General features: G+C 39.2%; 1 protein-coding gene across 5 annotated transcripts in view; it reads right to left on the bottom strand.

Moving 5' to 3' along the window:
- The window catches only part of LOC113587343 (probable E3 ubiquitin-protein ligase HECTD4), an 87723-nt gene that overhangs the window by 19339 nt on the left and 44116 nt on the right, over positions 1-24268 (bottom strand). For 4 of the 5 annotated variants that reach the window (XM_035530083.1, XM_035530086.1, XM_035530084.1 and 1 more), the window contains exons 26-52: positions 23522-23714; positions 23234-23338; positions 22896-22984; positions 21740-21909; positions 21340-21475; positions 20905-21049; positions 14146-14312; positions 13382-13528; positions 12856-13040; positions 12211-12364; positions 11646-11926; positions 10986-11175; positions 7452-7533; positions 6994-7196; positions 6042-6177; positions 4387-4569; positions 4107-4271; positions 3557-3726; positions 3329-3444; positions 2721-2824; positions 2252-2413; positions 1802-1950; positions 1590-1669; positions 1292-1455; positions 789-1026; positions 219-355; positions 5-131 (exon numbers count right to left, since the gene is read on the bottom strand). In XM_035530083.1, the coding sequence (XP_035385976.1) occupies positions 5-131; positions 219-355; positions 789-1026; positions 1292-1455; positions 1590-1669; positions 1802-1950; positions 2252-2413; positions 2721-2824; positions 3329-3444; positions 3557-3726; positions 4107-4271; positions 4387-4569; positions 6042-6177; positions 6994-7196; positions 7452-7533; positions 10986-11175; positions 11646-11926; positions 12211-12364; positions 12856-13040; positions 13382-13528; positions 14146-14312; positions 20905-21049; positions 21340-21475; positions 21740-21909; positions 22896-22984; positions 23234-23338; positions 23522-23714 (4178 nt within the window). The remainder of the gene's footprint in view (positions 1-4; positions 132-218; positions 356-788; positions 1027-1291; positions 1456-1589; positions 1670-1801; positions 1951-2251; positions 2414-2720; positions 2825-3328; positions 3445-3556; positions 3727-4106; positions 4272-4386; positions 4570-6041; positions 6178-6993; positions 7197-7451; positions 7534-10985; positions 11176-11645; positions 11927-12210; positions 12365-12855; positions 13041-13381; positions 13529-14145; positions 14313-20904; positions 21050-21339; positions 21476-21739; positions 21910-22895; positions 22985-23233; positions 23339-23521; positions 23715-24268) is intronic. The other variant, XM_035530085.1, reaches the window with a different exon arrangement.

The following is a 24268-nucleotide window of genomic DNA, read 5'->3' as shown; positions in this document are numbered from 1 at the left end:
TCACCAAGCTGGAGGGCTCCCTTGATCTGATCTAGACCCGATTTCCTCTCAGCTTCATTCCTGAAGCGGCGGCGAATAGTGGGGAACACTTTGGTCTCCCAGGCTTTCACAAGAAGGGCATAGTGATCCTCCTGGGACAAAGAGAGGTAGAATAAGATTGGGGATGATGGTCAACTTCAAATAAGTGTCTATAATGACAGTAAGACCTCTTTCCTCACCCTTGGCACATCTTCGTCATCCTCATCATCACTCTCATCATCAGCAAGATGTGGGGGGTGTGGGTTAGGGCCTGAGGTCACCAGATTCTCATAGCTAAGCTCAACTTTGTAGTAGCAGGAAGCATCACTGTTATACTCTACTCAGAGAGGAGGTAAAGTAAGAAAAGATAAGTGTAAAGGCTTCTTTTACTTCATTTGCACATCATGGAGACTTTGAAATACGAATCCCAGCAACACCTTATAACCTAATGAATTACCAAAAGAACAGGAGAGAAAATAGTTTTTTGTAGCATAGCAGAGGAAGACTACAGAGGCAGGCAGGAAACAGATACATTTTCATTTATGAAACAAAAGTGAATAAAAACATTTATAATAATATGAATAATAATAATAATAATACTAATGATAACTGGTTAGGTGTGCTCTTGGGAGAGTAGAATAGGAATACTTAGTGTAACTGGAGGTCTCTGACAACTAGATTAGAGCACATTACAGGACTACATTGCTACAAACAGCACTACAATCTAGCTAACTGTCACTGTTGCGTTAACTGCATGAGATGAGCCTTACGTTGCTGAGCAGCAGCAACAGCAGCGATGCGACAGGGAGGTCCATGGGAGCCCGAATCAGATGTCACACTGGCACCAGTGTCATTGTCACTGTCTGAGGCCATTGCAAATGGCAGGGCCTCAAAGTTGGCACTAATTTCCTCTGAGAGGTCTATACACAGATCAGCAGCATTCCGGTGAGCCTGCCCCTCTGCGTATGCAAATGGTCGGCACCCAAAGTTAGCACGGATCTTTGTGTTCTAGAAATGGGCAGATACACAAATACATCGTTTAGGTACGTAGAGGGGGAAAAAGTAGAGTTCATGATATGTCACACAAACCTTCAGCTACTAAAATAAGCATTAAGCTTTTAAAAACATACTGAGAAAGAACAGTATCACAGAAATCATAAACATCACTAATCTTAGAGTAATTTAACTACAGACTGAAAGCAGTTCTAATCTACTCAATTGACTAAGTAAAATAGCTTGAATCTATAGAGAACCAACTGCAAATAAAGTTCACCTTCTTCTGAATGTGGACTAGGGGCCACATGCCTCCAGCCACATCTTCCAGGCAGGGGCTGAGGCGCTGGCCACAGTAGGTAAAATATACCCTGCCTTTAGGGGCCTGCCCTGGAGGAGGTGGTGTGCCCTCCAAACGCTCCCAGCCTATCCCAGCGATGTCTCCTGAGTAAGACGAGCAAAAGAGAGAAAAATGATATTACCCTGTGACATAACTTTTATAATTATGTTCAAAACATTATAAACGCAAAAAAAGCCAGTGTACGATCAAAGCAGAAAACACGTCCATCACATCTCACCAGGAAGCAGCGCCACATCTAGTCTCACACTTTTCCACTGGAGCAAACTGGAGCCATTATAGTGTACTGCCCTCCCATTACTGACAAAGGAAGAAAATAAAAAAACATACGAGTATTACATCAAACAACGGGTCTAATCTAGAGTGATAAAGAGTACTCAGTGTAAGCCAACGCGAAGAAATGGAAAAAGAGTAAAAGGACATAAAGAGTACTTGTGAAAGAGGCAGGTTCCAACAGGATTAGTCCATGCACCATCTCTCTTTTCTGCTTCTGTGGCAAAGCCAAAAGAAACAATTGGACCGCTGTCATCCTCAGAATCTCCATAGGTCACTATCTCTATCTCCCAATAAAAGGATGGAGCCTAAGAAAGATACAGGAACAATGAAGAAGTATAATGAAGTGAGGCAAACAAGTGAGACTCTTTTCAAAACACTCCTTTGTTTTCCAAAACAAACACACCGGAAAAAATTAAGCATTTGAATTGTAATTATAAAGGACACAAATCTTACATTTCGTACATATATAGTAATAAATTTGCAACATTAATTTCGCCTTTGCTAGGCCAGGCTAACTTACTGAAAAGATTTTTAAAAACACCCTGCAAACAGATGATGTATGCAGTTAAGGCTGTATGCTGTTTATATGTTCTTCATATTCTATACCTGAACAGGAACTGCTGAAGTGGCATAGATGAAAGTGCCTCTGGGTAGGCCACCCCCAGCACTGGGGTCCGCAAGAAAGGTCACAGAAGTCAAGTGGGATGAGAACATACAGGCACGCACAGGTGGGAAGACACGTGACGGACACCATGTAATTTCCTTTGGCTGCAAAGAAAGACCCACAGAAAGACGTGCTAAGAGAATATTTTAAAGTAAAATACATTTCACTTTTTTATATTATGTAAAACATGATAGGATAAAAATCCACTAACTTGAAAAAGCTGAGCTTTTATTGAATAGCAAAGTTCAAATCAGCTTGGCAAAAACAACAACTTCCAGAACATGAAAACACGTAAAATCCAAAAGGAACACATTCACTGCTTGTTTACATATTTAATTACAAAAACGTGATAATGCCACTAAACTCTTTTACTATGATAACACAATATTCCTAAGGAACAGAAAAACATACCTGTCTTCTGTCTGTCTGCAGAGGAGGAGGTGGGGGGCGGGCACAGTCTCGATACAACATTCGGACTCTCTCACACTGACACTCCACCATGCCCAACCTCTCACCTACACACACACACAACACAAAGAACCTACTGAGCAACCAACCAAGAAGAAAGCATTAAAAAAGAGGAAGCAAAGCATCACAAAGAGTCAAATCATATACAAAAACTGGGCACATTTCCAGATAGCTGAAAGTGTGCATCTGTTACATTGAAAAAGGCATATGGATTAACATTATCTTTTGAGGAGCATAGAAATATGACGAGTAATCTATTTTGAATGTTAGATATGAGAGAGTATCTGGTTTTACTTGCTGATTTACTTGCTAAGTATCTACAACATCAACTGCATAAGAGCCAGCAAGTCCGTGAAGTCAGCAAAGCAAACTTGAAGACTGCAAGATGACTGCAGATATAGTGAGATGACTACAGATATAGTCAATAAGATATAGTCAATGAGTAGCATAGCATTGAAACTACTGAGAAACATTCATGAATGTTTATTTATTATTTACAAGTCCAAATGTAAATTGTGTGCATTTGTTCTACCACATGTCTGGTACATTACCAGGGCTACACTCCTGTGCCACTAGGTTGAGAACCTCCACAGCAGCAGGGCACTGCTGGATAAACTCCTCACAGAATGAACTGTCCTCCAGCAACTGAGCCATTACCAGACATGCTCTGTGAAGGGAAGACAAACAAAGCCACAATCACACCATTTATAAGATCCATTTACATATAAGACAAGAACAAACAAGTGTGAAAGTTCTGCTTTAAATTTCTACGTTCTGACCTAGTCCTTATCTCAGCCAGCAGGCGCACAGCAGCCATGACTGGACTGGCGCCGTCTCCAGAGGCTGGTAAGGAAGTATGGATGGAGAGGCTGCCCTCCTGTGGCAGAAGCATGGACTGCACTGCCTGCACAACCTTTTCAGTGATTGAAAGCTTATAAAGTGGCAATGCCTGTAACAGAGCGGGACATGACCATATACGGTATTACAGAAGATTATCAATGCCAAATAAAATATCAACATTTAAGAAAAGCCACAAAAAGCCCCAAACATGAGGAAATGTATTGTAATTTATTGTATATATATATATATATATATATATATACAATATATTGATCTTACTAAATTGAATTTGTTTTTAATTAATGTGTAAAAAAAAAAAAAAAAAAAAAAAATTCATAAATTACACTCACAAATGATTGTGCTACATGCAATAGCTCAATAGCTCCTAGCCATAGGTAGATTTTCCATTTCATCATTAAATTTAGGAAAAGTTGTCTAACAACAAGGCAAGCAAGTCTGCAAGTTTATCAGCTTCTTTAACAGCTTTACCTCTGAGCGAGGTGTGCAGAGGCGGGAGATGGGTACGGTCAAGATGTCAGAGGCCTTACAGGTTCGCCGATATTCACATGAGGGGAACTTAACTGTGGCAATGCCTTCTTGCTCATTGATGGACATGACAATACCAATGCTTCCCAGGACTCCTTTACCCCCAACCTTTAAAAGAGGTGGATGCAACACTAAATCGCAAGCAAAAATTAAGATGTGGGCCAGAAAAAGCCTATGGAATGTCTGTCACTGAGCCATCTCATACATCACTTTATAGTCCCACCTGGACCTCTGAACCGATCTTGATAGTCTCCTTGAAGCCGCCCAGGGCGCATAAAGCTGCCACAGCCTGTCTTCCAATTGCCTGCAACTTGGCCAACTTCCTGCCACTGCTGCTCCCATTCTCCAAGATGCTTTCTGCATATCTCCCCAGCTGAGGTATATACATCAAGGCTCGGGACAACACCTGTAAGATGGAGAGTGAGTGAGTGAGCGAGCAAGTGTGCGTGCGCATATGTAAACTGGGAAGACAGACAGATCATTATGGTAAGATAAAAGTTGTTAAAGAAATCATCAGCATATTTCAAAAAACAACAATGGTGGGTTGATATTAAATAAGACCACTAGGCAAGCTTGGTTTTATCGGGACACTAGCAGTACCCTTCATGTAAATGTCTACAGTCTGACATCTGAAATGGTTAGACATCTTTCAAGGTAGAAATGGTTAGAAACCTTGCAATATAATCTGCTGAATAAAGTGCCAAACTATTAGTTTACTTTTCCCTGTTAGTTATAGCTACAGCTAATAATAAATGGTCAAACGAAGTCTGTTAGACGTGTTATGTTAAACTCTTAATTCATGTTAACACACATTTCAAGCAATGCAGAGGTAATCATTCATAAAAAGTTACCCTTAGCGAAAATATTATAAGGCAAGTCCACCCCCCCAAAAAAATCTGACAAGTCATTGATATGTTAAAATGTTATTAATCTTAGCTAACAAATGCCTGTGGCTTACAAATAGCAGTTTGCATTTAAGTCTTGAGCAGCCAAAATCACCATTTGTTTTTTGAAACTGGGTAAAAATGAACACGATATTTTAAGAATTATTATATACAATAAATTGAGATAAAGCACCCACATAACTATGCACTTAATTATGTGAGAAAAAACAAATTATTGCCCCTCAAAAAAACAACAACAACAAAAACAACAGCAGCAGCAAAAAAAGATTACTCCTCACAAGCAACAAGGTTTTTACTGCTGTCTTGTTATCTACTTTGTGCAATTTGGCTAGTTGCCTAGTTTGTTAGCTACTGCACATGTGCACTAGGAGTTTGTTAGCTACTGCACATGTGTTCTGAGCCTCAAATGTAAGAAGGCTCAAATGTAAATACATTTAAAACTAAAAACTTCTGAAAAACCTCAAAGCAATATAAATAATAAACAAACAACAAAAGGGAAAACCTTTTTAAGGCTCTATATCAGGAGCTAAATTTCAGTAACAATTTGATCAATCAAAACAATTTCAAGCATTGTGACCTTAGGGGTCACAAAACCTATCTAATAATACAAAAAGGAATGGCTAAAAACCTCAGAAAATGAAAACCAAACAGCATAAACCTGACAGCATCAGAAAGTACATGCTAAAACAACATACCTGATTTGGCAGTGAATATTTTTAGTTTTGTTTTCAGTTTAAGCTTTTGTTCGGAGTTTAGTTTTCTAATACTATGCTATCAATACTTCAGTCTTGGAATGTAATGTGTTGTGTATCCGTTAGCCTTGACATTTGTGATCGTGTTTAGTGTGTTTGCTCTAAGAACTGAAAGTGAACTTGAGCATGGGAAAGGTACTCTATACGTAAAAGTGGTGGTGGTGGTGGTGATGATACAATCAATCAACAGGTTTTAAACCAATCTTGAAAAAGATGCTCACCTTCTCTACAGTTGTCGTCCAGATCTGAGCAGTGTTTGACTCTGGTGCGGTAAGAAGACTGTGTAGCAGAGCAATAACTTCAGCAGCCATGCTATTAGCCACGTGGCCACTAATGAATGGACGGATCGGGTCAGACCTGTAGGAAAAAGAGAGAGCGAGAGAGAGAGAGGGAAGGAGTGAGTGAGAGAGAGAGAGACCACCATATTTAGAACTGTGTGGTTCCGCTTTTATCTGATCTGTTTTAAATACTGATCTGTTAAATGTCATTCTGTGTGGTTTATTAACAACTTTGACCCTTATAAGTAAAACTAATATAATAATGATGCTTGTACTTGACTACAAGTAAAAACAATGTACTTGCATTACTCTTATGTTTTTAAATAGTTAATATCAATTACGCAGAATGTATCCAAAATATAAACCCTAATAGAGTGCACTTCCATTTTCTGTACATGTATGCACTTCTTGCTATAGCTGTGGAGCTATGTGGACTTAGAGCATAGAAATCTTCACAAATTCTTACAGGAGGAGACTGAGGGAAAAGTGGAAATATTACTTTCAATTTGTTGTCCATCCACAACTGCAGGTGAAATTTAAAGAGTACTTAATCTGTTTAAGCAAATGGTACTTAAACAATCAGACAGCATGTTACAAAACATGAGAGGTTGGTGTGTGCACCAAAAGGACTTGCTGTTCTTTAGCACATTTCTAACCAGTGGTGTTGTATTTTCTGTAGTTGTAAAAGTCTGGTTTCTATAGAGAAACATGGTAAAGAAAGAATAGTCTGAGCAAAGTGATGTACATGTGGATTAAAAAATTCGCATAGGTTTCAACATCTGACTAAGAGCTGTGTCAGCATATTTTGCTAAGGCCATATAGACGTTATAACTAGTTTGGTAGCCTGTGAGTTTAGAGAACTTTGGAGTCCAGATTAGAGCTTTATTGCTCTTACCTGGCCAGTTCAGAATTCCTGTCCCTGCACACCACCGTCTGGGCACTTTTCTTCTTGTCTCCAGTCGTGGCTCCTCCTGAAGTCTCCTGAACAAGGGTGTCTACCGGGGGGCCCACGCTCACAATGAGGCCAGACTGAGCCCACTTATTCGCCTTTCGCAGCGCTGCTGAAGCTTCCTCTGTGATCACTTCACAGCTCCCAGTCTGTAAGCAGATGAATGAGGTGAAGGAGATTCATTGGTAAGATCCACTTATATTTAAACAGTAATCATTCTTCTTATCAGTAATCAGCTCAATAACATGCTTATTACAGAATTCCACCAGGAAAGTAAATACTGGTGCAAGGCTTTATAGGCATACTTTAAAAAAAATGTAGCTTTGTATTAATCATGACTATAGAACACAGTGTTAAAACTTTTAATAGTAAATAATAATTAAAAGTAGAAATACAAGACTGACCTTAGTCATATCTCTGTCCATCTTCACCACCTTCTCCATGTTGGCCCCAGTACCAAGCCGAAAAGGACGTCCCTCTGAGCTGCTGCATAAAGGCAGGGACAAATAACAGGGGCATAGAGAGCCTAATATAGATAATAACCCTGAAACTTAAGATCCCCCAAGCACATTCAAGTTGTTTCGCAAAACGTCCCTGGGCAGTAACACTTTAAATTTGCTAGTACATATCAGAAGACACAATCCCGACATTGATCTCTGCAGTTTGCAAAAGAAACCTCCACAACAGATAACATTTCTTAGAATTTTTCAAATGAAGCTACAGACAAATCAGAGAATCAGACCAGTGCCCTTTTGCAGTTGCTGAAAATAACAGATTTAAGCATTTGCTCAGTGCGATGGAACTGCCAAACTGACTGCATTTCCGTCAAAATGTGCTGCCTAAGCTTAACAATGAAGTACAGACTAAACTGCTGGAAGACTTGCAGAATGTAACATTTATTGCATTAACTACAGTTGGGTTGACAAAAGAGTTTTATCAAATCATGGCTTCCAACACTTCCGACAACTGGGTTACCCCATTCTCAAGACACGCACTGTCTATGAAAATCACACAAGTGACCATTTTTAAGAAATACTACAGGGAGCTGTATCAAAGTGGAAAATTAACAGACCAAATGCCACTATTCCCATAACAATGGACAACAGCAAGAACATTGTGAATACAGTTAAAGCAGTTAAAGGTTTTAGTACATTTAGTACATACATTCAAAGATTTAGTATATACAATTAAGCTGGCTTCATAGAAGGGGATGAGCATTAATCAGACATCCAGGCTTTTAGGCAGAATTAGAAATGTGCTAAAGAATAGTGCTAGCCATATTACTACTGCTGCAGCAGTGTTAAAGGGAAAAACGAGATGGTCCAGCTTCCTTCACACAAGCCAATTCATATACCCATGGCTTGGAAGTCAAGCCACCTTGGACAGCACACCTTGGACAGCAGTTTTCTCAGCACTTCTCAGACAGGAGTATTAAGAGGAACATTAATACCAATACATCTGATGATGTAAAAATAGCTGAAAAACATGGAACAGCTTAAAACAGTTCCGATGATAATGCCACTGAAACACACAATACTAGCATTCATAAAGCAGAGTGACTCAGAATCAGCAGTTGTGAATAATGTCAAATGTGCCTGTGCCTATGCTCCTAGTTTCAAGATAACTGCTTTTATCTATTTATACCCCTTTTTAAAATTTATTTACAGTACAAAAAGCAAGCTTCTCACTTGAGAATGTGGAAAAGATGTTCTGGAAAAAGAGCTTTAAACTTAATTTAAGCATGTCCACAAAAATGTGTGGTTAACTGAATGGACTTTCTTTCTGACTGGTTTTCAGAGAGGTTTTTAATTAATTTTTGTTTAATTAGACTGGTCTTCAGATAATTGTTTTTTATTGGTTTAATTTTGTTTAGGTAGTTAATATGAAGATATATGCAATTAAATTAATCTACAATGTTATGTAGCCCATGTTTTTCTAATTCACAGCCCCACCAAAAAAAAAACAACCCAAAAAACAAAAAAAACAGATCTGAACCAAACCATGAATTTGGAGAACACGCCTAGGTAATATAGAATGATACATTAGAGGGCGATAAAGAACATTGTCACGTCACGGCCCTGCCCCCTCCTCAAACGTCTTCGTGTGTGTTCCTCTGTGTTGCCACGCCCTCTCGTGTCGTTCACCTGTTGTGTGTTAGGTGTAATCATCTTGAGTGTATATATGTCTCCTGTGTTGTAGTGCGTGTTGTTGGTGTTTGAGTTGTGCAGAGCGTTTTGAGGTTGTCTTATGTGTTGCGTGTTAGTAGAAATAAAACTGTGTTTCATCGTGCCTCCTCCCCACATCCTGCTTGTCCTTGAATTGTCACAGAAACACTAACCGAAGAAGGATGCCTGGGATGGGTAAGAAGAAGGGGAGTAGACGCACTTCCCCAGCCCGTACATGGGAGCCCCCCCATGTTCTTGGCTACCCTATTGACTCCCGCAATAGGGGAGCGTGCTCCTGGTGCAGAAGCAGAGGAGTCACACGGGACTACATCTGACTACCAAGACTGGTATAATGATTTCCAGTCCTCGGAGTCGGACACCGTGCCCCTGAGAGACCATCGCTCATCCTGGCCTCGCTCCATGGGTCCACAGCGGGGGAGGGACCCGTTGGGTTCTACGGAGACCAGCCTGTCCGTTATGACCGGTACTCGGAGTTGGAATCCGCTGGGCTTTCCGGAGACCAGCCTAACTATGTGGATCGGTATTCGGAGGTGGAATCCGCTGGGTCCTGCATGGACCTTAAAGAGGGCTATGCGGAGTATGGCGAGAGAGGGGAAAGTAATGATGTTGCTCTGGAGTCGGACATGGGGTCCGATCGAGAGGAGAACCCATCAATGAAGGGGGAGGAGGTACCTCAGGAGGATCCTCCCTCTCAGATTGACATCACAGGCTCCTAGGAGAATGAGCCCCCAGCACCTAAGGCCCCACCTTAAGCTCCACCCAGGGCACACCGCTCCGGAGGAAGCAAGCTGCCCCGGGTGACTGGCAGAGAAGCGGCGTCATCGTCAAAGGAGGACCCTCCTCCCCTTGAGGCGAAGAATCCCAGAGCGCATGTGCCTACGCCGAAGCCTCTGGGAGGCAAAAAGGCAGCGGCACCGGGACTTGCTCCACAACCAGGCAACACAACCGGTGTGCTTCCCTACGCGCATGCGCCAGGGTCCGGACAGCCTTCGGTAACCGAGCTGGCGAAACACTCCTCCCCAGGCTGGTTGGCATCCGACCCAGCCGACAGCTGGGGTTCCCCCACTCTTCCCCGGACTGTTTAATTTATGTAGTGCAGTGCCTGTCCCTGTCACTGTGTCTGTCCCCATTACGGTTAATGTGCCTGTCACTTTGTTCCCCTCTGTGTCTGTCCCTGTTAGTGTGTTTGTTCCCATAACTATTGTCATGTTGGTCCCGGTATTTCCCCCTGCGCTGACCTGTGGCGGACTGCCCGGTCCTCTAGCCTCGCCGTTTGGTGTTGGTTTTGGGCCCGCAGCCAATTAGTCTGGTGCGCCGGGAGTCGCGCCCTTGAGGAGGGGCTCTGTCACGTCACGGCCTCGCCCCCTCCTCAAACACCTTCGTATGTGTGTGTTCATCTGTGTTCCCACGCCCTCTTGTGTCGCTCACCTGTTCGGTGTAATCATCTTGAGTGTATATATGTCTCCTGTGTTGTAGTGCGTGTTGTTGGTGTTTGAGTTGTGCAGAGCGTTTTGAGGTTGTCTTATGTGTTGCCTGTTAGTAGAATTAAAACTGTGTTTCATTGTGCCTTGTCCCCACATCCTACTTGTCCTTGAATCGTCACAAACATAGGTTTAATCAAAACAAAACAAAAATTTCCTTATTCATCTCTTTATCCCTGTATCACTACAAACCTATAAATTGTCTATAAAAAGCTTTCCTGGTCTAGTAAACACAATGATCAACTTCTCTCGTGGGAATATCTTTTTTTACCTGAGTAATGGCTGAAGTACTTCATGGGAAGATTGATCTTCTCTCTTATGAATGAAAATGGAGAGTTTGCCATCCACAGCTTCTCCCTCCTCTCCAGCATCTTTGTCTGTCTTGATGCTGTTCTTTGGGGTAGCCCGGCTAATGCTGGTATCTGGCTCAGAAGAAGCAGGAGAAAGGAGTGTCTGGCAACCTAAGGATGATATACAGGCATGGAAGACAGTAATACTCATGTGAATGAACTAAAAAATACAGATGGACAGATGCACAGATAAACAGAGAGAAAACAACAAATGTATTTTTTCTTCTTATATTGTTATTAGCAATAACCTTTCTGAGTGATTCCACCTCCACCTGAGGATCCTAAATGGCTGGTGCTGGTACACAACCATGCAGGCCATTACTAGAATTCCAGCTGTAAAGTACACTTCTGTTCTGAGAATTTTACTCAGTTTTCATAAAACTGAGCAGAGTAACAGTCTGAGTGAGCCATCTTTTGCTCAACTGGACACAGGTCATGCCTTAAGTTATTATTATTGGGAACAGTTTAAAACAACAAACAAATGTAAAACAATAAATTCCTAGAAAATATGTTCGAGACAAACTAAACATAAAAACACTAATACTGCCCAAACTCTTTCATATCTTCATCCTTGGTCTCACCTGGCACCACGTAGTCAGCTAACTTGGCCAGCAGAAGTGCTGCAATGCAGGAGGCTGGGTCACTGGCATCCTGTTGTTCTGTTTCAATGGCATTAATGGAGTAGCTCCAGGATGGCAGTGCCACATTACCACAGTCCTCAACACTCATAAGAGGTAGGGCAGCACGGCACAGCTGTAGGATAATCAACACCAGTTTGGGAGAAGGCCGCTGGTCGAGGAGCAGTGAGAGGAGCTTGGAGACACAAGCCGGTTGGCTCAGGATTGTTTTGCCTATATGGCTCCTGGAAAATGCATAGGTATTGAAGGTGATAATGAAATGCGTTCCTGTCCAGTAGGATCATACGATTTGAACAGAATCCTTCTTTTAAAAAATACACTTTATATAATGAGTCTCACATAGGTATTTCAATAATATATCCAATCATTATGCCCTTAACCGTTGCTTCTAATGTTTCTACAGACAAAGCAGGGCTAATGGGACTTTCTTTCAATGACAGCTGAAGACCTAGACAAGCTGGTCATCTTGAATACCTAGACAAGTAGACAAGTTGGTTATCTTGTATACCTAGACAAGTCGTTGAGTAGACTTAGCACATCCTGTAGGGCATCGTTTCCAGCTGCTTGGTTACCACAGCATTCTGTTGCTCTCGCCAAGTGGTTGGTCAACAGACTGGACACCTGCCTCGCTAGCCCAGAATGCACTGCATCTGTGGAACCACCTGAAACACAGTCATGCATTTAATTCCTTACAGATTCTTTTTAGGCATTCATATTTATTTCTTCAGCACAAGGATTGCAATAATTGTATTCCTCAGAGTGGATATCACTTTTTTAATACTGTTGAATTTATTTGGTTTCTTTCTCCTGGTCCCTTGCATTCATGCCAAAATACAAAAACAGATCTGCTGAATGTCCAGATGCTCTATGAAAACAGAAAAGTCAAATTTCTGAGAAAACAGAAAAATCAAGTCCCCTTGCTGAAGTAATTTTAAATATCACCTTGTAACTTACCTTGTACCACTATATTACATCTGTAGTGAGAATACATTTATATGTAAACAGAAAAGAAAAGTATCAAAAGAGTGACAAAAAGGCACAAAAACATTACTACCTAACAAAAACAGTATACACTTTTAAAAGTTGTCATATTGGTTGCCATGCTAGTCTTAGGTAAATGGACATATGTATGTAGCAGCACATCAGACAGTACCTTCCACCTTCTCCCACTCAATGCAGCGGTTGGCCAACACTTGGAAGGCTGCCCAAGCCATGGTGGCCACTTTCTGCTTTTTGGTTTGTTTCTCATTGGAACTGCAATCTCTTTGGCTGCTTAGGCTGCACAGCCGGTCCATCAGCTGAACCAGGCCACTGCGTACCAGACATTGTTCCTCACTCCTAGAAATGCAAAAAGTTCTCATGTTTAAGGGCTTTGGAGCGACACATTGCAGAAAATTTGTTACTGTATTACTGGCCTCTTCAATATGACAAAAGGCTGAAAATGATGGAAATGGTCTTTCCTTGTAATCATAAAAACAACTGCAGAAAATTATAGTATGTCCTGTCCAAGCACACTGGTTAATTGCAGGTCTGAATTCTATCATCACAAATTACTTTGTAAATACTTGTAAACATATAACAGTGCAGCCTGCCTTCTTTAAGTTATGCTTTCAAAAGTTTATGCACAATCTTTCCAATGTTAAACTTTAAAACATTTTATGTGAAAGCGCTGTGATTACCTGGTGTAAGGGATGGTGCACAGCAAGCCAATGCTATTGGCACAAGCAATGGGATAGCGAGCACACAGAGACACCACAGAGGTCATAGTCTCGCCAAAGGCTTCCTGAACCTGCTCCACCACACCACCACAGGTAAGTTCCTCAATCCTACAAGCAAGCATAAAGCAGACACACAATGCATTTTAACAATTTCTCAATAACTATAAAATACAGTGATCTAATGTACAATTGAGATGTTATATGGCAATTGAACATTTGAACACACTGAACATTTCCTCAAGAGACCAAGAAATAGAATATAAAGGCATTTATCCCTTCCTTGTAACGGATATTGAAACTAAGGAATTATTGCAAGTTAATGAAAGAACAAATACATATTGAACTTAAATCATTTTAATCACCAACACTGACTTTCTTTATATTGAGGCAGCCTCTAAAGTGCTTTTAATGAGAGATATTGTTTCAAAGTAGCTTTAATTATTACTGATGTTAGAGAAAACCGCAAGTGTGGAAGGAGGCCTTTTTGTAAACACACACACACACACACAATATATATATATATATATATATATATATATATATATATATATATATATATATATATATATATATATATATATATATATATATTTTTTTTTTTTTTTTTTTGTGTGTGTTTTTTTTTTGGTTTTTTTTGTGTGTGTGTGTGTGTACAGAAGGTCTCTCCCTCTCCCTCTCCCTCCAAATAATTATTAGTATCAGTTAGCTGTATACTGGGGACGTACCTGGGCCCACCCTGCAGAACCATGGTGACAGGACCCACCAGGTGAGTTACTCCCCCCACTCGAACAGCGGCAGTGAGTAGCTCCCTCATGTGGACAAGAGCCTGCTTCCTGGTGCTGCCTCTCCTCCATCGTGTCTGAGCTGCTGCTAGAAAACTACTACTGGACACCTACACAAGATCAAAATGATTACTACGCAGTTCTAGATCTTTGTACATAAATGATTGGTGGAATAAACATCACATCTTATTATCTTGTACACATTTTGTATACAAAATATTGAGCAAGAACAAACAGAAGTCAACAGGAAAATAAGAACCCTAATGCACCCCTCTCCAGGCACACAAGAGGCAGTTGTACATTACCACTTCTCACTCCCTGTGTGCCACTCTCATCATATTTAAAGTAACACCTGCCTCTTGGATCCTGCCCTAATAAGCTCATAATAATAATAATTAAAAAATGATATAATACACAAATGATAAACAAACAGTCATTTACACTTCATATTCCATTGTCCATACAAATGTCCCCGCTATCTGAGTTAGAAGATTTTCTTAATCACTCAGTCAGAGAAAGTCAAATCAAGGTAATATTATGAATCATCATCATCACAGCTGAATACAAATTTTTGTAATTGTTGTTCAAGGAGCTTTTACAGGTCTTGACCTTTACTCTTTTCATAAACCCTTGTCTATCTGGGATAAGATACTCATTTCTTCCAGTAATCCAAAGATTCTGAGGTGCAGATCATCAACCACAAGTACGGCATCTTCAGGATTAAAATTGTGGTTAGCAGCTGAAGTGATGGTAGGAACTCTTTATCCTGCCTGTTCCAAAAATCTCCAGACATGCACTGAACTTGCCTCCATCTCTTATGGAGAGTATGATGTTCATCCATGTTGCACCTTCAGTATAGATTTAAAAACAACTCTCACAAAGCTGATCAACCTTTCCCAAGCGTCTCTGTAATGTGAGCCCGTAGGAGTATTAAAATTCCATTTAATGCCTTTCTGCAATAGTTCAAGAATATCTCTCATCCACTCTGCAACAGTCCTTTTCAACTCTAGATTAGCAGCCACAAATTTAGTCCTGTTGTATGAAGACATGGTAAATCTGCCATTCTGCCAAATCCATGCAGATAAACTACACACTTGGAGAGAAATCTTTGCTTTGTCACACTGGCATCAACAATTCAATATCTCCGATGTCTTGATAAAGTGGTTTCTTTCTTTCATTTTACCATGGGGACTCAACCTTCTTTAACGTTAAGATACAGCTCATGATTCATTTTAATTGAGTCCATGATGAATTTTGATTGATTAACTGTCACTGAATTCAGCTGCTCTTTTGCATTGCACTGGTTAAAACAGGTCTTCTGATTTCTAAATCTTCATCACCACCTGACGTCAAGACATTTGAGCCTTTAGGCCAATATTCCTGAGGTAACATCAGAAAGTGTGCAACCTGTGCAATCATGCGATCCCAAGCATGTCATCTCAACCAAGTAATTCCTTCACAAATTCAGCCTTTAAAATAATTGTTACCAAGATTCCTAGTGGATTGTAGATTAATCTAAGAAATGACAATACTTCTGCAGATTAGAGCTCATTGTTGAATTGTTCCTTGAACTTAAAATCATCCTCAGGTATAGCAAAAAACAACTTATGACTTGAAGAGCGTCCTTTTATTGTCTGTGCACTTTTGTAGTTCCAAAGTTAGCACAACTTGGTGATGTTGCCCCAAACAAGTGTACAACATCCTGTAGGTCACTCCTCCATTTCCTGATTGAAGTCTCCATCTGCCACCAAAGGAACCTTAGCAGATATCAATCCTCAGCTAGGACTAGCATCAGGTAAAACATTTCACCAATGTCTGTCTTCAAAACAATAGGCTCTTTCCAGAATCTAGCTAGCAAACCCCAGGCAAAATCAGGTCCCTGCAACAACTGTGCATTCAGTGAAGTTCCTTGAAATGAGGCAGTCAAATACTACTCTGATCATCTTTCTGAGGGTATGCAGCATCATGCATGATGTATCATATTTTGCCAAGATTTTGTTGCAGTTCTTCATCAGGAACTTTCTCAGAATGACCTTTATCAGTGATGGCGTTCATAAAAAGCAGTGTCAGCATGAAACAAAGAATGAAACAAATGTTTTTTTTTAAATCACTGTCTTTTTATTTGTAACAGATATTCAACATAAAAAAAATATCCATCCCCCTCCCATGAGACAAACATGTAAATGTAATACATAGCCAGACTTCCATAAAAGATAAATAATAATAATAATAATAATAATAATAATAATAATAATAATCATAATAATAATAATAATAATAATAATAATAAACACTGTAATTTTAAATTATTTGAAATCCAATTTGAAATGGCACATGACTTCTCTGATTCAGTGATGATGTTTGTGAAATAGGATGTTTCAATTTAAACAAGAGCATTCTTCTGGCCAAAAGAGGGAGCTGAAGGCCAACATGACAGATTCCTCCCAGAGAGAAGGGTGTCTGCCAAGGCCAGGCTAGAGAAGGATTTGAAGATGAATTGCCTGAATGTGAACAGCATGTCCAAAACGTGTAGCAGAGAAGCTGGGATGGGTCTATTCTGGAGTTGCAGTCTAACTGTAGACCAATGCAGAATATGTACAATTTTAAATTGTACAATACCATGCTTATTAATATGAAAGAGGAAAAAATTCCTCATATTTTGTGCCAAATTTCTTTTGAAATGGGCTCATCTCCCATTTAAGGAGGTCTAAAGGCATTGGTTTTAATATTGAGTAGTTTGTAAATTACACTTATAGTCTGCTTTTTACTGATTTATAGCTACAGATTCTAAAGAGTCTAACAGAGTTGTGGGAGGGCCTAACAGAAAGATACAAAATCCAATACCTATTCAAGGCTACAAAGTCCCATACCTATAAAAGTGTGATCTGGAAAAATCACTTATCTGTACTAACTGTTCAAAGAATGCAAAACTACAGTCAATACTGAGAGCAGACAGTGATACCACACCCCTTTTATACCAGAGAGTAAAGGCATCATCCATCACTGATGGAACAAATATTTGATTGCAGGTGGCACTACCTGTGAGATACTCCTAACGGAAAAAAAGATCTCCTAAACCGATTCCAGATTGAATTTGACCAAAGTGAATGATAATGAATGATTACTTCCCACAGTTTAGGCCATCTAAGACGATCCTACTGCTGAGATATACTGTTCAAAGTCACTGACATTTCTGTGTAATGAGGACTGGAAGACACTAAAAATCACTGTCTAATCCAGCTACCTCTAAATCTCACTCTGTTTAATCCAGCCACTCATAAATTAATCTGCAACTCTGTATGATTCTCTCTTGGCCCATAGTGCATAGAAGAATGTTTGTTCCTCTTCCTGAAAGACTTAATTTATTCATCAGACCCACTCTGCTGAACTCCCTTGATCTAAAATGTATGGGTTTCCACAAACCTCAGACCATTTTTGGACTTCACCTTTACTGGAACAACTGTTACGTTTACTTTCCTGCTCATCAGCTCCAGTAAGACCACCTGTTTGTACTGCAATGACAGAACTGGATTCAGCCTTTTCAGTTTGCTCCTCCTCAGTGCTCTTTCCATTTTGTTAAATATGAAACATGCATGGGTGACTGGAACAACATACTTAAACTCCTCTTACAATCCTTACATATACAACTTAGTTTTGCCCTATACACAAACAACTAAAGGAGATGCAATTTTCTTTTAAAAAGGTAATTCCATCGCTATGAGCTCTTCTTTCCAATAAAGAGCATAAGTGCATGACTTTAACATTACAGATACTCCTTGTCAAATCTAGATTTCTCCTTTCGTTTAAGCTCCTTCTGGAGTTTTTCCTTCCAGTATGTCAACTGTTATAGCAAAGCTATTTCTTTTTGGCCAAACCTGGATCTTAAACATTGCTTTAATGCCCTCTTTAATAGATGGAACCTCTTCACAAATATCTCCACAAATAGAGTCAATTCAAATTGACTCCATGAAGTGTACAGTATCAGTAAATGTTGATGTCCAGTGGATTCTCTCCTGCATCTCACAGGTCACCCTCCTTCATTTATCTGTCAACCTATAAGGAACCTCTATCACCATAAGCAGGCATGTGTTGTTCCTAAATCCCTAATCAGCTAGTTTTAAAATTAAACATTAAAATAAAGATGCAAACTTCAGAATTAGTTGAAGAGAATAGCTGGTCCCGTATTTTATTGCAAATCAACGCCATCAAGAATTACTGAGGCGCCCTCATGAGAATGTCTAACAATCACATAAAGAACCCACTTTTGCTACATTTTTTCAGAATTGATTGTTTTTACCTCACCTTCTTTTATATATTAGTGTTTACATTTCCCATCATTACATCCAAACCATACAACATTGAATATCAGTTTGCATATATTGACTATCTACACCAGATGTGACCCATTAGCACTACATTCTAAGATTATTAATATGTCTAATTCAATGTTTAAACCTTTTTCCTGTAAATACTCATTTTATTACCTCACATGTACGACTCAGTACTGAACGTCTTTGATGGCATTGCTATACCTTCTCAAAAGGAGACTAAGCTTGTAGTGCCTTTACATCTTAAAGGCCACAGTGACTTAATCACTTGTCATGTATGAACCTTCTGCAGATGGGCTGAAGCAATTGTCTGATCATTTCCTGAAGTGTTCTTCCAGAAGTGCCTTTGCTATGAAATATCCTCTGTCTGCACCCATTTGTTGACAACTTCTAACAAGCTTTCTTGGCTACTCCAAGAGCTCCACGAAGAGCAGGGAGTCAGTTGTCTGTTTTAGTCTCAATCATTTATTTGAAAGCCCTCATAAAGGCATGATACTGCAGAGGATCTCCATCAAATATGTGAATATCTTGGTTTTGTCAGAAATGATAGAGAGCTGCTTTGACCTCATACAAGCAATTCAATTTGTTTTTCCTTTATAGTTAAATTCATAGTTATCATGAACACCTGGAGCAAATGTATTTGAATGAGTAGGTAATGAGGGAAAGTGACACTTTGTATTTTGATGCCTCCTGCTGCTAAACACCAGCAAGACGAAGGCGCTGGTGTGGGCCTTCTGCTGAAATATAATTTTAATCATTTTCCACAAACGTTCTAGGTGCAAGTTGATCTGCATCTACATTCAGTAAAAGGTGTTTACCATTTCCTATGCATTTGCGCCATCACTTTGCTGAGTGAGACACAGTGCTTGACAATAATTATTTTGGACAGTACAATCTTTAGTTTAGACATCAATGCTGCTATTTCTGTTTCCAGTTCTAGCTGCTCATTTTGCTTTCTCATTTGCTCTTCATTTTCTTCTAGAGCAGGTTTTTTTTTTTTAGCAGCTCCTGATGAGCTGTAAGTGCAGCAACTTCAGTTTTGGCTTTTAAGCATGCAGAGGATGTATAGCTATAATTTTATGATTTACTAGAAACTGGACTGTGATCCGTAGCATTTGTTTAAAATGCCATTTAGCCTAATGTCATAAAGGAGGTTAACAATTTTTGGTCTAAATATTATTGATTTTGATCATGAGACGATTGCTTGTTCTTTTCTAAACTGTGAAGCTTTTCCAAAGTGTCCATGGAGTCTTCATTCCTTTAGAGTATCCCAGTTTGAGAGCGCCAATGTTTTACATCCTCAATATAACCTTGGATATAAAAACTAACACTTAGAAATCATGGATAGTGTTTCTCCTTGGGTAGTAATAAAAGCATTAATATTTCATGCAAAGTGTTTGCATACTTAAATCCTTAAGTCAGAATGTTCAACTGAATATGTACTTAAATATAATCTTAATTCATCAGCTCTTTCAAACCTATATCATTATATCGTCAACATTGCAAAGCATGTAACTTAAAGCACCATTTCATATTCAGAGTGATCACTCAGACAATCAACACAGACTTAGCACCACCTCTATGCAGTCTCAATTACTTAAGCAGCAGTAATAACTCAGCGATGTACAGACTTCACAGCACTAGGAGCAGCAGCACAAATTTCAAAGTATATCCATAAAATAAGAATTCCATATAACACCTTTGCTGCACTGATTAAAGCATTGCTCGACCGTTTATTCAACTGACTGATATGACTCGGAATTAAAATTATCATCACGTGTCATTTCCATTTCCATCCGTTTCCATGTGGTTCAATGCATGCTTAAGTTTTCTGTTGACAATGAATTAGTAAATTTAATCAAAATCGCTGAGTGGCTAAGAAAGGAAGTACTGCCTGACATGTCTTGCCCAAAAAGATCCAACAGACTGCATGAATTTGTTCATTTATTTAGTCCATAAGAGAGTCATGGCTCCGTCTTCTTTTACACGAAACATCAAATAAGGACCAACAGTGATCAACATAAAAATAAGACTGCCTAACAAACTCCCTCTACAACATTTAAATTGACAATATATTTAAACATACCTGGTTTTTACATCTAGGCCTTTCCTGATCCTGTTCAATAGTCAATTTTCACACCCTAAATATGGTCATTTCTTATTTGATCATACAGATTTAAGGCAAACGTAACACAGATCTGAACAGGCACAGACCTTTTCTGTTGGTACATAATTTAAACCAATTTATTCTAACATGAGCACACTTCATTTTATATTAGTAGGCTCCATCAAGATATTTTCCAGATGATTAGCTCTTATTGGAAAATTAGACATAGTAAACTATTCAATAAAATGTAAAGGTAAAGGTACTCACTGCTTGGTTGGGTGTGGTCCCTATAAAGGCAAAGAGCTGTCCCAGCAAAACGCTGTATGTTGGTTTGTCTCGGCTGTCTTCAATGGCTAGAGACTGCAGCAATGTAAATGAGCTGCTTCTGTGACTGGTGGGATGATGCCGCCTCCTACAGAATAAGGGACATTGTTAACTGAATTGTCACATTGTGTACTGATCTGAACAAACTGCACATCACATTTTCTTTGATCTCACTTTGACTCTCCCTTTATGTCTTCACCGAGTTTCCATTCTTTTCCACTGAATTTCCTATGTCTTTACCATCAACTTTCGACTAACTTAGAAAACTATAACTAAATATCTTAATGTCAGTGAAGCTTACTGACCAAATTTTATTTTTCACTGTTTTTTTGCTGCAGTTAGGAAATCCCATGTCTATAGAAAGTAATGTCATCTCACCGCTGTGTTCCATGTGTGAACTCCATGTCTTGGTTTGCTATCATTTCAAGGTCAGATGGAGCAGACATACTACGCAGGAAAACTGGCTGCTTCACCAAAGGAACCATGGTCTTGGTGTCAGATACTGACTTACATGCTGAAAATGACAGACACCAGTTGATTATTTGCATATGTACGTGTACAAATGCATGGGAGTTCAATTCACCTGTGTGCAAATATGCAATAGATGTGTATCAGAATAATTTAATTAGATGTGCATGAGAATAAGTTTCCCTGTGTGTTATTACACACAGTGCTTGTAACTGGCAACATTCCTGCAATGGTATGTGATTCTGAGTTGTACAGAGCAAGTGTGAATTTTTTTTGAGTGCTTGTATATTTGTATGTACAAGTTAACTACCTGGTGTGCCTGTAGGGGTTGTGGTGAGGCTCCTACAGTGCGGGGCAATTGTGACATGTAGCAGTAGCTCTGAGCGATTCATTAGGCTCTTCACTAGGGCTTTGGTTTTGGCTAGAGGGACAGCACTTCTAGACTGCTGCATAGAACTGACCTCCTGAAAAAATTTCTCCCTGCAACACACACACACACACACACACACACAACGTTTTAATATGGTTACTACTTGTTCACATCCACAGCATAGGTTTTCAAGCAAGTGTCAATGTTATAGTATCTAAGTTAGAAAAAGAGACATCTATTTGGGACAAGTGTGTGTCTTACTGCTGAGAAAACAGTCTTGGTTCCTAGAGGTCTGCTAGCTTGCAAGCTATTCTGATTCCAAATCACAACATCCATTGCCTAGTTTTCTTGGTGCTTTAGCAATAGTTAAAGTCCATGCACTTGCACATTTACCTGACAGTTTTATCCAAAGTGACTTACAATTCTGACTGAACACAACTTGAGCAATCAAGGGTTAAGGAATTTGGCATTGATGAGGCTAAAACTGGCAACCTTCTGATTACTAGTCAAGTACCTTAACCACTGAGCCTTCAGTAATTTATGCATACTTTAAAAATAGGGAGTCAGTAGTATAAAAAAAGATACTTATACTACTGTTACTAAAATATTAGAATATAAGAATGTACAATAATGTTTTGCCATCCAAAATCTTTGATGGCAGTGACTGGGAAAGCTGACATGGTTAAACAAAAAAAAAAAACAAAACAAAACAAACAAACAAAAAAAAGGACTGATCTTTTATTATTAACCACCTATTTTTGAATATCTCCTATTGCTTTCTAGTGTTTTACATTTAACAAATGTTAACTCTAACTGAAAAATAGACATCTGATATCCATCACCTTTTGGCAAGTGAATAATATATATTGTTTAATATTTGTCTCCTGCATGTGGGACAAAAATCTTGCCAACTGAAATAATGAGAAAAATGAAAGCATAGCCAATACATATTATGGTGTCAGATTAATTCAGCCATTAGATTATCAAACACATCACAACCATGTTCCATCACTGGCAGAAGAAAGCAGACTTAAATTTAAATATAACAAGAAATCTACAAGATTTAAAAGATGTGAATGTACAGACTAAATCTTACCGCAGTGCCATCACTGCATTCTCTAGGTCACTCCAGTCTAATGGAATCTCCTTCAGAGAACAAAGAAGTTCAAGTTCCTTTATTTTGCTCTAAAAAGAGAGACAAAAATGTACACTCTGAATGTTAATCAACTTGGCCACCTTTTTAATTGTTAACTGCGAAATAGTGTTACTCTACTGTTAAACCAACAAACTATTCAGGTGAGCACTCTAGATATGTTAGATTTTTCATCATTATAAGAAAACATTTTGGGTAACTCAAACTGGATAAAAGTTCATATGGAAACAATAAAATGTCCATTACAAGCATGACTGATTGACATGCTACCCCCTCATTACCTCAAAGAAGTGGTAATCATGAAAAAAGGGTGTGTTGTTCTCTAGTTTGCCCTGTTGAGCTTCACCAACTTCACTCTGCCACTTCTGTTCTAGCTCAGCCACACTCTTGAAACACACACACACACACACACACACACACACACAGAGAGAGAGAGAAAGAAAAGAACCACAATTACAATTAATAATAAATAATTACATATAAATAATTGCAGTAAATAATGACAAAATAAACAATTACAAAAGAAAAATGCCAACAGACCACCATAAGCACACATACTCTATGCATACCTGTAGCTGTCTTTCCATAGCATTGATTTTCTTGAAGGTCTCAACCATGATCTTGCATAGCAAATCATGCTCCTCTCTATGCTCATCTCGGTACTGAAAATTTACCAGAGACTGCAGTGCATCTATTAGACCCAAGTGCTTTATGACACATGACACGATCACCTCTTCCATTATGTCTGGCTGTATTACCTCTCTAGAAAAGGGACAGAAGGAAGCAATTAAGAAAAGAGTTTAAGTATTTAAAGGCACAAGAAAGATCTATAGTAAGGTAGTATTGGATGGAATATGTAATTGGAACAAACACGAAAATTCTACAACAATTTGATATTTCCATGTCCATATTTGACAGTGATACCAGAATACTGGTATAAACAGCAACCGTATTTGACAATGACACCAGAACACTGGTAAATATTTGGGCAGTGGTAGCCAAGTTGCCACTGTTGGGCCCATGAGCAAGGCCCTTAACCCCCAACTGTACTCGGTCATAATTGTAAGTTGCTTTGGAAATAAGTGTAAGCTAAATGCCATAAATGTAAATACAGCAGTAAAAATAGCAGTGTAGTTTTTCTCCAAGGTTCTTAGAGAAACCTTGGAGAAACAGGAGAAGGTGCTTCTGAAGTTCTAAGAATGGAAACATTTTAATGTTATGTTCCCACTTAGAGTGGAGAACAGAGCACTGTTGGAGATATACACACACATTTTATATATATATATATATATATATATATATATATATATATATAT

The sequence above is a fragment of the Electrophorus electricus genome, chromosome 9 (assembly GCF_013358815.1).
Source record: "Electrophorus electricus isolate fEleEle1 chromosome 9, fEleEle1.pri, whole genome shotgun sequence".
Lineage (NCBI taxonomy): Eukaryota > Metazoa > Chordata > Actinopteri > Gymnotiformes > Gymnotidae > Electrophorus > Electrophorus electricus.
The sequence above is the reverse complement of the archived record's forward strand: the minus strand, read 5'-3'. Positions and strand labels throughout refer to the sequence as shown.